Source organism: Hermetia illucens, chromosome 4, assembly GCF_905115235.1.
Source record: "Hermetia illucens chromosome 4, iHerIll2.2.curated.20191125, whole genome shotgun sequence".
Taxonomy (NCBI): Eukaryota; Metazoa; Arthropoda; class Insecta; order Diptera; family Stratiomyidae; genus Hermetia; species Hermetia illucens.
In genome coordinates this window covers 96,238,228-96,255,343 of record NC_051852.1, presented here as the reverse complement: position 1 = coordinate 96,255,343, position 17,116 = coordinate 96,238,228, and the positions used below count along the sequence as shown (strand labels likewise).

The 17,116-nt window shown below is 39.5% G+C and overlaps 1 protein-coding gene across 11 annotated transcripts in view; it reads right to left on the bottom strand.

The window, feature by feature from the left end:
- The window catches only part of LOC119655677 (protein 4.1 homolog), a 127,348-nt gene that overhangs the window by 7,864 nt on the left and 102,368 nt on the right, over nt 1-17,116 (bottom strand). For 4 of the 11 annotated variants that reach the window (XM_038061668.1, XM_038061667.1, XM_038061671.1 and 1 more), the window contains 6 exons: nt 12,143-12,215; nt 12,034-12,077; nt 9,107-11,719; nt 5,202-7,559; nt 1,971-4,316; nt 385-606 (listed from right to left, as the gene is read on the bottom strand). In XM_038061668.1, coding sequence (XP_037917596.1) covers nt 385-606; nt 1,971-4,316; nt 5,202-7,559; nt 9,107-11,719; nt 12,034-12,077; nt 12,143-12,215 — 7,656 coding nt within the window. The remainder of the gene's footprint in view (nt 1-384; nt 607-1,970; nt 4,317-5,201; nt 7,560-9,106; nt 11,720-12,033; nt 12,078-12,142; nt 12,216-17,116) is intronic. The other 7 variants (XM_038061675.1, XM_038061676.1, XM_038061670.1 and 4 more) reach the window with 6 other exon arrangements.

Sequence of the window (17,116 nt, the reverse complement as noted above, 5' to 3'; positions counted from 1 at the left end):
TTGTCATGCAGAGCAAAAAAGGTATAGATGATAATATATCTCGCAAAAACGCAAACGCAGAGTACTATCTTTAAAAGTATGCAGATATCATGCATGGTTCCATATTTTGGATTTCCCTCAAGTTTTACTTCTAATTTGGATTCGGAAACGATATGAAAATAAAGACTGGTAACATATAAGTTTGCTACGTTTCGATATTGTGTGAGCAAAATTTATTGAGGACTTATATAAGTGGGAAATGTTAAGAACATTTCATACTTTCAATTAAAAGAAATGGTTAAATGTCTTTAGTTTCATTTCATACCAGAAAACAATCTCTCATGAAAATTGAAAGAGTTAGAGTGATTCGCACACCCTGTTTTTCCAAGAAAAACAAGCAAATACCTGATCGCCACTCGTTACTGTTGCTGTCGTTTTCACTTCCTGTGTTACAACTCGTTGCTGTTGTCGGTTCGGATCGTGCGTTCGGGTTGTTGCGACTGTTTTCTCTTCGAGCTGTTCAGTTTTTGCATTTTTACCTAAATCTTCGTGTGTCGTGGCTGTTCGTGTTGTAACAGCCGTTGCTGTCATATACGCACCGCTCGTATCATCTCGTGGGGCATCAGCCTAATTAATTAATGTGGATGTGTTGTTAACCAAACAAAACAAACAAACGAAAACAAAAAAAAAACAGCATTCAACATAACAGTTAGCGAAAACACAAAACTTTGCGCCTGATTATTAATACATATCTCAATGACTTCATATTGCTCACAATTATACCCTTAACAAACATATGGAAATCCATTTATAGATGTCCTGTATGACAATTCTCACATTCCTATTATATCTATATATTGCTACCTCTACCTCATGGACGAAAGACGACACTGACTTTACAATAAAGTTGACTTCCACAGGATAAGGGACAACTTACTCAGGAAGAAGGGACAAATTTTAAACTTGCGTTAAGTATGTACACCACATTAAAAAAAATGGTTTGTAAGTTTTCTGAAAGTTATGAACAGACTTTTGTAATTGGCTTATATTGTCTCTTGACGCAGGTTGGTTAGCGACGTTCGAAATGTGCACCTTAAAGAAAGTCATTACAAATTCCATAAAGATCTTCAACAGTATGTAGCGATACCTGCGGAGCTAGATTCAGATTGAAGCTGATGTATGGCTTTAAATAATTCCCCCTTTTATTTTTACTTAACGACGTTTCTGCAATTATCTCAGGATTGCACACTAGTGCACTGCAAACTTAATTTACTGCAGTACTAACTTCGCTTAAACAGTTATAGTAAGAGTCGTCAAAACATGTATTTGCATCTCATGCATTTCACGTGCCTTCAATGAGGACTTTAGTAATTTCTTCAAATTCAAGATTCACATTGCCATTGTTAACACAATGTTAAGACATTCGGATCTCATACGCTTAGTACACAGTAGACCTTACTATAAACTTACCTTAGTGTATCTTCATAATTTCCGAGAGAACCATTGCTACAATGTTTTCGTGACTATATTCTAAATTACACAATAATGACCCAAATTAATGTGTCAGCTAAAATATTTGAATTTTGAAAGGATGCTTTTGCAATAAGCATAAATTTATAAATTACATTAAGGCCAAAATTAATTTTACTAGCCAAATCAAGTATTGCTTACAGAATTTGAACCAAAACGTGATGGCCTAAAAGCTATCCAAATGAAAATCGTTCTCCGTAAAAAGCATTGTGTCCCTAAGCAACACCTATGCAGATACCTCTGGAACTAAATTCCAAAGAACAGCGGAACAAACGTGTTTCTAACACTCTGTCTGTACCAAGCCACAATAATTGCATTCTCCTCCAATCTACCATTTAATGATGGGGTTTTATTAATGGGTTAGTCTAATCAAAAAATGCGACAATGATTTTCCAAATTAAGACTATAAGCACGCATTTGCACCCTTGTTTTCAACACTTTCAGCACAACGGCCGGCATACCTTATGTTCTTGCGTCGAGAACGTCACTTCGCCGGTTCCTAAATTCCTTACTTCCTCCTCAACATTATGTGTCACACCATCGCCAGTTTTTGTGATAATTTGTTTAGTTGTTGTCTTCACTACAGTCGGCGTGCTAGATTGTTTCGTCGGAGATCGTGGGCCGCTTTGCATTTCCTTAATATTTTCGGTAGCATATTGTGCCACATCATCGTCGCTGCTACCTTCTGAATCTCGTCGTAATCCTTTCTTGCTTATGTGTTTGATTCCCTCAAAGAATTGCTCGCGGGTAATTGGTACGGTTTCCTTGGTAATAGTTACTTCCTTGCCAAAATGACTTGGGTCAATTTGAGCATAATTGAGAATTAATTTTCCAGTAACAGGATCGCGGACGGCAGTTGCAGGATCGATATCGCCTGTGTTGGGGTCGATGTGACCGTACTCTGTTTTAATTCTTCCAGTCACTGGATCGATTTCCCCTGTCAGTGTCATTGTCTGAGTAACAGTCGTTCGAGCTCCAGCAACTCGAGGATCATTTGGATCGACTTGAATGATTTCGCCCGTTATTGGGTCCACCATATTATAGACGTAAACGGTTTTGTTGAACACTTTAATAATTCTACCAGTTTCTGGATCGATTTCGCAGGTGCTTGGGTCAATTTCCTGGGGACGTCCTTCTTCGTCCGTCCTAGATATTAGATATACTTTCACGATAACCAATCGCCCGGTTTTTGGGTCGATCTTGCCCACCTTTGTGTAAACGTCGCCACTATCTGGATCGACTTGTGTGGCTGAATATAATGGCTCACCCTTCTCATCCGTTTCTCCAGTTGCGGTATAAACTTTTCCGCTACTGGGATCAACTTTGATCATGTTTGGATCCACTTTAATTTGCCGTCGCACTTCATTTGTCTTCGGATCCAAGTAGCCATAAATTGTAATTACATAGCCTGTCTTCGGATCAACACTGCTGGACGTGTATACTAATTCCTTTGTTTTCGGATCGGCGCTACCCGTTGGAACCCAAATTTGATTATTTTTCGGGTCAACTACAACCTTCTTTTCATCACTTACTGCAGGTTTTTGTGTTTTGGGGTCTCTACGAGTAGTAACTATCCTCATGCAAACAATTCGTCCATAATCCTTATCAGGTTTGCCTGTCTTTGGATTGATTTGATTCTTGAGGACGGCTTGACCAGAAACTGGATCAATTTTGATTTCTTTAACTGCAGTTTTTCCAGTCTTTGGATCAATTGCTGCAATTGTTTGTTTCGCCAAATCAAATTGACCATATTTTGTGTCAATCTTACCCGTCTTTGGATCGAATTGACCAACTGACGTCTCGATTACCACAGTCTTTGGATCTATTAATCCCTTTTTATCCATTTTTCCTGATACCGTGGTTACTTCCACTACAGGATCAATTTGTTTTCCGACTTCAATTAAGTGAGCGGTATTCTGATCCGTTTTTCCTGTCTTCGGATCTGGAACGCCCACCACGAGTATCTGACTTGTGTTGGGATTTACAGTGGCCTGTTTCAGCACGGCTTTACCAGATTTCGGATCCACGGATTTTATTTCGCCAGTTTTCGTATTGATATCACCATATTTAGTAGAAATAACACCGCTCTCGGGATCAAGTAGGCCAAGAGAGTGTTCAACTTCACCGTTGATAGTATCCACTTGTTTTTTCGCTGGATCATATCGACCAGTAATAACTGTCAGATCAACTAGTGGATTATCGTGTGGTGCAATGCATACAACTTGGCCCAAAGACTTCTCCAACTTTCCAGTCTTGGGATCGATTGCTCCAGAAGATAAATGAATATTGCCAGTTTTGGGGTCAACTTCTCCTTTGAATGTTTCCGTTTTCTTGGTACTGGGGTCGAGGATTTCGATTGAGCCGGATTTCGGGTCAATTTTGCCATGCTTATAAGTTATGATGCCAGTATTTGTGTCGAGAACACCATTGCATTGGGTGATTTCGCCATTTTCGGTATCTACCCGTTTGTTTGGGGCATCGTATTTAGCTGTAATTAGCATAATTTTCACTGGCTTTCTGTGAGCTGGACGTGGTTGCACAACTGCAGCGGTAGGAGCCGAAGGAGCTGAGGATGTTGGCGTCGCGGCTACCTTCGTTGCGGATGCTGCTGTTTTAGTGGAAGGCGTGGTTGGACTCCTCGCTGCAGCGGGTACCGATTTCGCCTTCGGAGAGCTTGGTTTTTCCTTGAGGTACCGTTCATTTTCCAGGAACGCCGCTGTCAAATCTAAGTGGGCAGGCTTCTCAGGTTGTTGGGCTGTAGTACTAGTGATACCACTGCCGAAAACAGGAGCGGTTGCAGGCTTGGCCTAAACAATGATATATACATACTATGTGTAAGTAGATTGACTAAAAATTTCTCACTGCACGGTACAATCGTGCGTTTCTGTCTTGCGTTATCGATTAGTCATAATTCCAGTTAAACTTCATGCAGGCTAACTGTCTATTCAATCTGATAAAGTGTATTTGAGTAATCATCTTAAAATGAAAGTGAGAAAAAATGTCAATGTCGGAAAAAAAGAAAAGTGCGAATAGGTGTTATCGTTTTTAGTAATAAGAAGTAACAATAAAATTCGCCTTGGCGTATAGCAAAACTTGCAAACCAAAATCAATTGTTTCGTAGCGTAAAGAGCGGAATGTTTGTACAAATATGAATGTCGAGTTTCTTACAGCCTTTATAATTTCTTGGTGATACTTTTCATACATTATAAATTCTATAATCCAGGGCACCTTTATTCAAACAACTGCCTATATAAATCTCGCAAAAAAACACTGCTACCAAGCAATAGCCACTGAATATTAACTTTCAACCGACATCAGCTATTATTATAAGCACTTCGATTTAGAAATTGACAAAGGCTGGAAGCTCCTCCTCGCCTAGGTAAAGCAAGTAAAATGGAAACCAACAAAATTTATACTTTCCCCTCCAATTACTTTGCTTAGTTTCCAAGTCGCCTAACTTTACCCAAACGTTACCACAGATTAGTTGAAATCATCCACAGAGGAGAAAAATAAGTATGGTAAGCGTCCTTTGGCCGCTAAACTCGCGAATCGTTCGCAGTTATTAGTCATGGTATGGAAATGAGAGTGGTATCATGAATGGGGTTTATTTTCTTCGCGCAAGAAAGGGAAGCTCGGAGGAATGGATGAAATGTAGTTCCCTTAATAATCACTTATATCTTAATAATGAAAACCTGATCATCTCCTGTATCCCGATTTGTTTCTTTAACACCACCATCACCTTTATTCGTTACTGTTACCGTTGTTGTTGTAGTTTCGCTTACTTTGCTGGGACTACCGACAGGCGATGTTGCAGCAGATGTAGGCGTAGTTATCATCTTTGGGATTTTCGATTCAGTCTTCGAAGTTCTGCTTGAATCACTAGCAGGTTTAGCAGGAGTTGTGGCACCTGGCGCCGATTCTTTAACTCCTTCAAAGAATTGATCACGCGTTATAGGTACTGTCTCTTTAGTGATTGTTACTTCCTTTCCAAAGTGACTAGGCTCAATCTGAGCATAGTTTAAGATGAGTACTCCCGTAACAGGATCCCGTACCGCAGTAGCGGGATCTATATCGCCAGTTTCTGGATCAATATGACCATACTCCGTCTTAATACGACCGGTTACAGGATCAATTTCTCCAGTTAAAGTCATAGTTTGGGTGACGGTCTTGCGAGCACCCGCGATTCTTGGATCCTTCGAATCAATTTCAATTACCTCTCCCGTAATCGGATCAATCATGTTATAAACGTAAATTGTCTTATTGAACACTTTAAGAATTTTTCCGCTGTCTGGATCAACCTCGCACACTTTGGGGTCCAGTTCCTGTGGTTGACCTTTCTCATCCGGTTTCGAAACCAAGTAGACACGTACCAAAATCAACTTTCCCGTGGTTGGATCTACTTTACCCACTTTCGTGTAAACCTCGCCAGTTTCTGTATCGACCTGAGTGGCAGCGTAAAGAGGCTCACCGGTGACTTCATCAGTTTCCCCGGTGGCAGTGTATATTTTGCCACTTCTAGGATCCACTCTTTGGAGAATGGGATCGACCTTTGTCTGCTTCTTAACTTCATTCACCTTCGGATCCAAATATCCATAGACCGTGATAACGTAGCCAGTCTTGGGATCAACACTTGTCGATACATAGATGGGTTGTTTAGTTTTTGGATGTTTATTTCCGGTTGCTACCCAAATTTGATTAGTCTTCGGGTCAATAATAACATCCTTATCTGATATTTCGGTCTTTTGGGGTTTAGGACCTGCCGTAGCTGCTAAAATTCTCAACGACACAATACGTCCATAATCCTTTTCTGGTTTACCAATTTTCGGGTTGATTTGATTCTTAAGGAGAATTTGACCTGTGATAGGATCCGCTTTCACCTCTTTTATCGCTGTTTTACCGGACTTAGGCTCTTGAATAGCGATTGTTTGTTTGTTTAGATCGATTTGTCCAAGTTTTGTGTTGATTTTTCCAGCTTTTGGATCGAAATGCCCGATAGATGTGTCCACAACTGCTGTCTTAGGATCAATAATACCCTTTTTATCCATCTTCCCAGAAATTGATACAACTTGGACTATAGGATCGATTTGTCGACCAACCTCAATCAAATGTCCAGCAGTTTGGTCCACTTTACCCGATTTAGGATCAGTTAGTCCAATTAAAGTTATCTGGCTGGTGTTTGGATCAATTTTAGCAGTTTTTGAAACAGGTTTTCCAGATTTCGGGTCAACAGCTTTAACTTGACCAGTCTTCGTATTAATTTCACCAAGTTTCGTGTGCAGGATTCCATTTTCAGTATCAAAAACACCAAGAGAATGCTCCACATCGCCGTTTATTGTGTCAATCTGCTTGCTTCCAGGATCTAGTTTGCTAGTAATAACTGTTAACTCCACTAAAGGATTGTCGTGTGGAACAATGCTGATCACTTGACCCAAAGTATTATCAATTTTGCCTGTTTCAGGATTAATAACACCTGATAGCACAATAATATTTCCCGTTTTAGGATCCACTTGTCCCTTCAATATTTCTTTTGTTTGCATTTTAGGATTAAATACTTCGATTGTTCCTGTCTTAGGATTAATTAATCCAAAATCAGATTCAATAGTTCCCACTTCAGTGTGCAAAACTCCAACGCATTGTTCGACTTTTCCATTCTCCGTATCAACACGCTTATTGTCCAGTTTGGAAGTGATCTTCAGGATTTTCACTGGCTTCAAATTGGCCGGACGTGATGTTAGACTCGCCGTCGCAACAGACGCAGCGGCGCTAGGTCGAGTTGGGGTACCAATAGCTGATGGGATCTTTGACGGGGTTACGGCTGGCGATGCTTTCGTAGGTGAAGCTTGTGGTGTTGATTTAGCTGCGCTTGATGGTGGTGTTTTTGTGGCTGGAGAAGTCGAAATCTTAGTACTATCACGTTTCGTCGGAGTAGCTTGTGGGTGCTCTTTTGCATAACGCTCACGTTCAAGGAAGTCCGCCGTTAAATCAAGATGGGCTGGCCTTTCCGCCTGATCGGTTGTTGGTGTAGCTGCTGAAGGCTTTGTAGGTGAAGCCTAATTTAAAAATAATTTCCAAAAGTTTTAATATCCAGTTCATCAATCAAGTTTATGTACAAAGATAACGAGAGGATTACCTGCTCGAGAGCAGGTCAAAGAGCTAGAAATGACAATAACCCGTGCATAATGTCTCGTATAGGTTCGATATACACAGTATCCTGGTTGTTGGTACAACATCGATTATTGATAACTTCTGTCATGCGTTTTAGAGTATAGGAAGATGGTATTAGCATTAAGGTGCAGAAGAAGATCCAAATTGGGCATAGTCAGCCAATAAAGTGGTTGAATTGCCTTCATCGTGTGTTAAATTAAATCGGAAATATTAGAACCTTCGAAAAATAATCGTTGGAGTAGATTAGACGTTAATTTGTCCCCAGTGTTTTTTTTTTTGTTATACATTAAAGTTAGCAATAAGTTCGTGTTCAACATTTTCTTGTGCAAAAGCTAAGTGATGTAAGTAGGTAAAAGCTTTTTGAGCACTTTCCATTCTGTTCCATTTTAAGTCAAGTTTCAAAGAATGACGGCTAATCGAGCGTAAACGCTGTTTCCAAAGATAGTATTAAACTCAGACTTCGAGTCGAGTGGCCGATATCAACTTTTTAAAGTATTTAACAGAATTGCTACTCATTTATGTAAACATGTATATGTTGCTTCACAATGCCATACGATGCCAGTTTAGAATTTCATGTGCGTAATTCGCCTCATGTACGAATAGTTGTCAAAAATATAAAATGATCAACAAAAACGAAAGTTATCCAGAAACTACGCGCCATTGTGCAAATATATAAGATCTGATTCAATGTTAAAATAAAACCAATGATAGTTCGTCAGAGGAAACAGGGAATCTCTGATATGATATTTTGCGATGAAAATGATTAATTTGTTAAAGTTTAAATAAATCGGTACTCAAGGGAAAACGTAATATTTAAGTGACTGGATATTCTAAACTGTTCCAAACGACAAATCCACGAATAATAACTGCCTAAGCGTCGATTTCAAATCATACACGGACTTTCTAGATACTGAAGGAATCGCTCCAAGAAGCGTCACTGGATTCAGTCGAATTAAAGAAACTATCTCTTTATCTCAGGAACAAGCCAATCAATTGAACTCTTCCCAGATTTGGTCGAACCTCTATAATCTATTTTATAAATTCCAACCATCACAAGAATAGCCTTTAACACAAATCAAACAGAATGGAACAAATGCTGTGTCGGAAGTCTTCAAGATATTATTCATAGATATTGTTTCTTCCACTTTGTTAAATTTCAGCGTTTTCGCATCTAATGCAAAACACAGTGGTTTAAACATATAAAAAGCGAAATTATACAGCCTTAACTTGTAAGTAATGTGGCGTGGAATATACAATAATGGGTTTGTGATCTTTGATCGTCTAATAGCAGATATTAGGAATAGCAAACAATTGAATACACAAAATTTGAAATATTCGGAAAATATTCAAAAATATCGAATATAAACAAAGGAATAAAAAACTAAATTAAAAGAAATCAACAAACCACAAAAATAAAATAAACAAAATCTACCTTTGATTCTTGTGTAGTGTACGTGACTTCACCAGTACCCAAATTTCTTACTTCCTCTTCAACGTTGTGTCTGACGCCATCTCCAGATTTCGTCAGAACTTGTTTTGTTGTCGTCTGAACAACAGTGGGTTGTGCCGTGGGTTTACTCTTGTCCTTTGCCGCACCTGCTGGTGACGTTTGTTCTTTTTGTTTAGCAAAGTGACGGGGATCGATTTGTGCATAATTGAGCACCAATTTTCCAGTAACAGGATCACGAACAGCGGTCTTTGGATCGATATCTCCTGTATTTGGATCAATATGACCGTATTCTGTAATAATCCGTCCAGTTTTCGGATCGATTTCGCCTGTTAACGTAAGGGTTTGAGTCACAGTTGATTTGGCTCCGGCAACACGTGGGTCATTTGGATCAACTTGGATAACTTCACCCGTTACTGGGTCAACCATGTTGTAGATGAAAGCCGTTTTGTCGTATACTTTTGTGATACGCCCAGTTTCAGGATCAATATCGCATGCATTTGGATCTATTTCTTTAGGTTGACCATTTTCGTCAGGTCGGGTTAAGAGTAGCACGCGAACAATCACCAACTTTCCGGTCTTCGGATCGACTTTACCCACTTTAGAGTATACTTCTCCATTTTCAGGATCAACCTGAGTGGCTGCGTATAGCGGTTCACCAGTAGCCTCATCAATTTGGCCTGTAGCGGTGTAGATTTTTCCAGTTTTAGGATCAACCTTCATAAGATTTGGATCAATATGTGTCTGTCTCTTAATTTCATTAGTCTTTGGATCCAGGTAGCCATAAATGCGAATGATGTAACCAGTCTTTGGATCAATATTGCTTGTAGTGTATATTGCCTCCTTGGTTTGAGGATCTTTCTTGCCTGTAGCAATCCAAATTTGATTAGTTTTCGGATCAACAATGATGTCTTTATCCTTGGCTTCAGGGATGATCTCATTAGTTTTCGGGTCCACACGTTTCTTAACAATCCGCAGTGATACAATCCTGCCATAGTCTTTGTCTGGTTTACCGGTCTTTGGATTCACTTGATTCTTGAGAGTAATTTGGCCAGTAACTGGATCGATCTTAGCATCTTTAGCAACTGCTTTTCCTGTTTTTGGATCTGTCGAAGTAATTGTTTGTTTGACTAAATCGAATTGCCCATATTTTGTATCGATCCTTCCTGTTTTAGGATCAATTTGTCCGGCTGAAGTTTCCATTGATGCTGATTCTGGTTCGATTATGCCCTTCTTACTGTCTAGTTTGCCAGAAATCGCCGTGACTTCTACTAAGGGATCAATAGCTTGACCAATCTCAATTAAATGTCCGGTGTTTGGATCAGTTTTTCCTGTTTTTGGATCTACTGCTCCCAAAATCGTTATTTGACTCGTTATTGGATCAACAATGGCTTGTTTAGTTGTAACTTTCCCTGATTTTGGATCGGTTACCTTAACTTCGCCGGTCCTCGGGTTGATATCGCCATATTTCGTTGAAATTATACCCGTATCTGGATCTAAAACTCCCATAGAATGTTCCACTACTCCATTGACTGTGTCTACCCTCTTAGTGTTTGGATCTACTCGACCAGTCACGGCAGTAATCTCCACAAATGGTGTGTCTTGCGGAGCAATACAAATCACTTCACCTAAGGTATTGTCCAGTTTACCGGTCTTCGGATCAATCACGCCCGACGTCAAGTGGATATTTCCAGTCTTCGGGTCTACTTGTCCCTTATGTGTCTCCTTCTTATTCGTTTGTGGATTGTAGACTTCAACTGTTCCTGCTCGCGGATTGATAAGACCATGCTTCGAGTCAATTAATCCCGTGTTAGTATCCAACATGCCAGTGGAATGTTCGATATTACCATTCTCGGTATCGATGCGTTTTGTAGTGGGATCAAGTTTCGAAGTAATAATCATAATCTTCACTCGTTTCTTAGTTGGTTTTGGTGGACGATCTTTATTATACCTTTCAGCGTCTAAGAATGCCCCTGTTGGGTCAATTGGTTTATATGAACCAGGTGTACCTGTAATTTGGCCAGGACGGCTGTTGGGAGAATATGAGCGACCCTTAACGGGAGTTCCGTCTTCAGAGTATTGAACATCTGGCGACATTAGTTTCGCTTTTGTCCTTGGTGACCAGTTGCCTTCTTTCAAGAGTTTATCCCTTGTCTTCGGTGACAATTCACCCTTGTTCAATTTATCACGAGTTTTGGGTGATAATTCGCCGACTTTCATTCGTTGTGCTTGCTCCTTTACATGATCGTCTTCACCTGGAGCATAATTAAATGCCAATCCAGTGGCGCGTCTTGCTTGTGAATTTGGACTTAGTTGACCGTCATCTTGACCATCTCTGCCAGCGTTTGGATCTTGATCATAACGGAATCCACCTGTAGTGTAACTTTTCCTGGTCGGGCTTGTTTCCGGATCAGTTTCAGAATACTCATAGGGGCGAGTAAAACCTTTATTATCGTATTTCGGTTTCTTTTTGCTTCCTGCACCAGATTCAGGTGATTCTTCGCCGGTAACGGCCACGGCGATTTTACGTTTATCGTCTTTAGAAGGAGATGTTTTATCTCGTTTGGGAGATTTGCGACCCGATGAAAATATGCCAACCTTATAATTCAAAAAAAGAAAAAGAAAATAAAGTAAAAATTGATAAAAGAAGATTGAAAACAAAATATAAGTGCAAAATAACCAAATTTTCCAAGGAATTCAATTAAACTCAAAATTTGAAGCGTGGAAAACCCTTTCGCAAATATCTAAACCAGCTTGATCAGGCCAGTGAGCGGAAAAACAGCCTTAGCTCGTCTTCAATTTGCAGATAATTTAACGGATTCTATTCCTTAATGAATTCGTGTCTAGTAGATCCGCAATGTTTAAGCAGATTCCCAAGTTATAACTTAAAACTATTTAAACATTGTACATACCCCTCGCCTGCTTGGTGACTTTTCATCTGTGTCTGATTCATTACCTGAAAACCAGAATATTTTATGTTTTTATTAATATGTCCCACAAAGTCTGTACTCAACGTCATACCATTTGCAATATCATCCTCCTTATCCTTTTTACTTTTAGTTGGTGGTAAGACAGAAACCCCTCCGACTGGCTTCTGCAATGCAAACAACATCAAAATAAGTAAAATATTCACAAAAGTAAGAACCACGTTAGCAGAGTACAAGCAAATCCAGCATGCATGTAGGTAAAATATGGAAAACAAAGGGGGAAATATATTTTGAAAATATCAAAGTCAAAGTTAGCTTCAACAGTTAATAGCTCAATTTACTGTTCAACTATGTAAAATGGCATGAATAATAAGCATATTCCATTCCTAAGTAGAATTATTTTTAGGTTGTTTAGCGGTTAGCGGTCATTTAGACATCAACACTGTCGTATTCATGAGAAAATAGATAAACATTAACATGCAAAATAGAAAATTAGTTCTTAACAACAGTTACGTTGTTCGTAATATTCAGCAGTAAATGAAATTAGACTTCTTGCTTCTACTCAACACCATACCACCAGACGGATAATGGCGTTAGGGGTACAACTTTTAGATTTCTTTAAGTACGTGATGAGACATAAAAGATTGTTTTCCTACATAGTTTTTGCTGCAAAAAGGAACAACAAAAACAAATGAGAGCGCCAATTCTAATGCCTATCGAGGTTATTACGGCAGGTTTCTGTTAATCCGGTGGTAACCCATGTGAATCATTTTACTTCTAGCTTCTTCGCGTATCGTAACCCGATCACAAGTCGAGAATATTTAATTAGATTGCGACACAAAGGCATATCAACGATTATCACTTGGAGCAAAGTGAACCGCATTGAATTTAACATTTTTAATATCCAATAATACCTTCTTTCATTAAAATTAAAATTCAAACCTTCTTTTTCATCGTCAACATTGTACGTGTCTTATCTTAGCTTCGTTTAAAATCTTAAGAATTTAAATACCCAATAACTTAAGTAGAAATTGTTAAATATCCAAACCCTTCAGACAGCTCTGATCACCACATCTTTACGGACCCATTATTACGTTGATCTACATATACTCTTTTTGGTGCTTCTTAATTTATAATAAATCTGCCGTATTTTTTTCGCTCACATTCCGTCCTCGTTTTCACTGCATCAAGTGTACAAACACAAATTTCCGTTAATATATCAGTGAATAAGATAGCTAAACCAATGCAAACATTATGTCGAAAGAATACGCAAAATGCCGCTAAATTCTATGAATTGCACCATTCTGGATATGTTATCGCGAGACAACTACGACACCTTTACATACGTAAGTGATCAAATCGCGAAGCCAACCATAGAAGGCAAAAACAGTGAGCTTATGGCGTCACAAAAAGGCCCAGTTCGTAGAGCAACTCATGCAACATAAAATCATGAAAGGTGATGTAAAGATCATCTAACTAAATTTTTTGGCGTAATTGTTAGATGCAAGTTAATGGCGGCCTTCTCTGCAGCTGCTTCCGATGCTCGATCGAGACTTGTGAAATGCTTCAAAATATAGAATTTCTGAAAATAAAAATTAAGAGAGCAATGCAAGAAATACTCCCGCGAACACAAGATGGCAACGATGTTCATAAAACACAGTAAAGTTAACAACAGCACACAAGGAGGGAAAATCATCATCAACATGACGAAGAAAAACGAGACTTAGAGATGGACACTGCAACAATGGTGACTTCGCCACGTTGTTCCAAAAACAAGAAATCCATAGCAGGAATAGCGCCAAGCAGCATTCTTTACACACTCCAAGAAGGATGAAGAAGTTTAGACAGCGAACGCACGAAATCTTATCCTACCTCTGCACCAGGCTGGCTGAAACTAGTTGATTTAGACTTTCAGGGCCGGCCTGTAATTTTTACGAAGAATAACAGCTTGTCTATCCTACAAATAGAGATATCTTTGAGGTCCACAGAGAATATTTTACCTACTGCCACAGCCTGGCTCTACCTAGAACTAGACAATTGCAAAGGATCGTAATCCGGAACGAAGAGAATGACTTTAAGCGTGTCGCTCCGACTGTACAGGGCATCTCTGCACTACCCCACAGGCCGAAAAATGCACATTAGCAAAAAATAAATTTCTAGTAAGGTTACCGGAAATGATTTTGAATTTTTCATTTATAGTGACATAACTTTAGTTAAATGCTCTAAACGCAAGTTTTTGTTAATAAGATTGCTACGTGAGATTTGCGTCGTGTTCAGCATTCCATTTAGAATACACTGGTGTATCCTGAAAGACTGTACACCCCGTTACATTGTGCGTATCCGAGAATACTCTCACTCCATAAATACAGAATATTGTATCGTAACCCTGCATCACATCGACAGTTTTGTATTGTGCCTAAGTTGGAAAACCCACCGGAAAATTCTTCTCGAAGCTTGACTTGCATGTGGCTAGCCGGTTAGGAACGTCCAGCATCCATATGGGACTTGGTCTAGGATGTTTTTATGGCCGTAGGTCTCAAGGGATGAGATGTAGGAGTACATTAAGGGCATTGCAGAGACCTAGTATCACCTGCACATCCAGTTCTTTAGATCTTATTGTATTTGTAGCGCCGGAACACGAAAATCGTGCATTGAATCTGAACATTGTATGTTAATCTCATCCTGGCTTCCGCGCTTTTCAGACTCAACGTCATTTGGAAATTAGACAGGATTATGCCTGGAGAACAAATTATTTTACACTTTCTACTACTTTCGGAACCTCTTTCTTCAGCCTTTTTCCCGTTCACAAGAATGCCTGATCTGAGTGCAATTTAAGGCTTTCAAATCCCCATCCAGGGTATCAAGCCACCGTTGTTTCGGCCTACCCTTTGGTCGTTTACTATCGACTTTGATGTTCAGACCAATCCCGGCAAGTGAATTATCGTTAGCACGAATTACATGACCATACCATCGAAGATGTCTCTCTCGCAACTTTCGGAACGAAAGTAAATAAATGGTAATAAATGGAATAATCCAGACGTATCATTTTTTAACGATGTTCAAACCGAGGACAAATATGAAAAATTCATGGCTAGCGATGGAGAATCGACGAGAACATAGTTTCGTAGCAATTATATCGCCATCGGAACGCTACGCTGAAAATCCGATTGGCGAATATCAATGTGGTTGGGACTGAACGATCTACAACGGATCAACTTTTCACGACGAAGCAGTCATTAGAGAAATATTAATAATAATAATCGTTGGCACAACAATCCATATTGGATCAGGGCCTTGAAGTGTGTTAGAGCACTTCATTCAAGACCGTAACGGTACACTACAGTAGATTGTAGGAGGCAATGTGGTCAGCATTGCTCTCGCCCGAGATTATTACCCTGATTTGACTCAGGTACTCATTCACAGCTGAGTCGACTGGTATCCGACGTCAAATCACGATACAAATCCCACTGCCGCCAGCGAGATTTGAACCGCGACCTTCCGTACGACAGCCTTGTGCTCTAACCACTCAGCTATCCGGAGAAATATTGTTAGTATAAAATTGACTTCTATCGAATTTTTGTGAGCTTCATAGAGGCTAACAACGTTATTAATCGCATAACATCGTTCAAAATATTGCTACAATTGGGCATCCCAGCGAGGCTGGTCCATCTGCTAAAATGGACGATAGCATGAACGATAGTTCAGTGAGAGCTCAGAATATGTTAACTGATTCATTTGTGACTCAAACGAAGTTAAAACAAAAAGATGGGCTGGTCCCTACGCTTTTCAATTTGGCATACAGTTACAAAATTATCCATGGATATCATAAAAAATCTATTATTTAAGGTCCACCAATGGTGGAATATGCTGATGATGTTGACACTTTGTCTTGTATAAAAGAGACTCTCTCTTGATATAGCAGGTAGTGATCTAAATGAAGGGTTGCGGATGGTGGTATTATGAGAATTCATAGCAGGCATGTTTAAAGGTGCATTTTTGTTATCTGGCGTCAGTTGTTTTCGGTAAGGCTTATCAATTTACCCGGTAAGGCTTTACAATTTACTTTATCACAACATTTGAAAATGATCCAAATATTTTACCAAAATTCGTCATTCCGTTTCTTCTGAGCACGCCATACACCATACAATTGATAAGCTGGAGAGCAAGCGAGTGTAGCCGCCATAATATGTCGATTTCGCACTCTTCGCAGAGTTGGGCCTGCTTACAATGCCTACTTAGCATATTTTGGCTTGGATCTTGAATTAAAGACTCAAGCCAAATGACTTTTGTTTACGACGTCAGTTCGCAGATTGGGCTCTAGGGTGATGGATACTGATAAAAAAAATCATCACCTCCGATAAAGCACATTTTTGGTTGAAGGGACCATACTTCTTCAAAAATAAAGAAGAAAGAATCGTAATTGGAATGGAGAGCGCTATCGTTCGATGCTGATCAATTTTTTCTCTTGAATTTGGCAATATTGACGCGGACGATGTTTGTTTTCAACAGGACGACGCAATTTGGCACACTGCGATCGTAAACTCCATAGAATATCACTATTGTTGAGTAAAATTTTAAAAACTTTGATGAATTTACATATTTAGGAAGTTAGCTATCGAAGGACGCAAATGAAATTGACGAAATAAAGTCAGGAATTCAGCTGCCAAATAAAACTCACTACTCGACTCTCTTCATTCCAAAGTCAAAATCCATACATAGGAAGATCAGACCTGTACTACGTTATGGCAATAAAGCGTGGACTCTAATTCAAGGAGTAATAAAAATATCGAATGCTTTCAAAAGTAAGATCCTACTCAGAATGTTGGGAGCAGTTCGGATTGCACATGAGTGGCACATCAGGTACGATTTGTATCAAATCTACGGTGAATTAGAGGCCTCCATTATGATTCGAATATAAAGACTCCATTAGGCTGGTCGTCTACTGCATATGGGCGCTGCAAGACCACTCACAGGGAAAATTGACGGGTGCCCACGGTGAAATGTTATTCATCATCATCATCAACGGCGCAACAACCGGTATCCGGTCTAGACCTGCCTTAATAAGGAA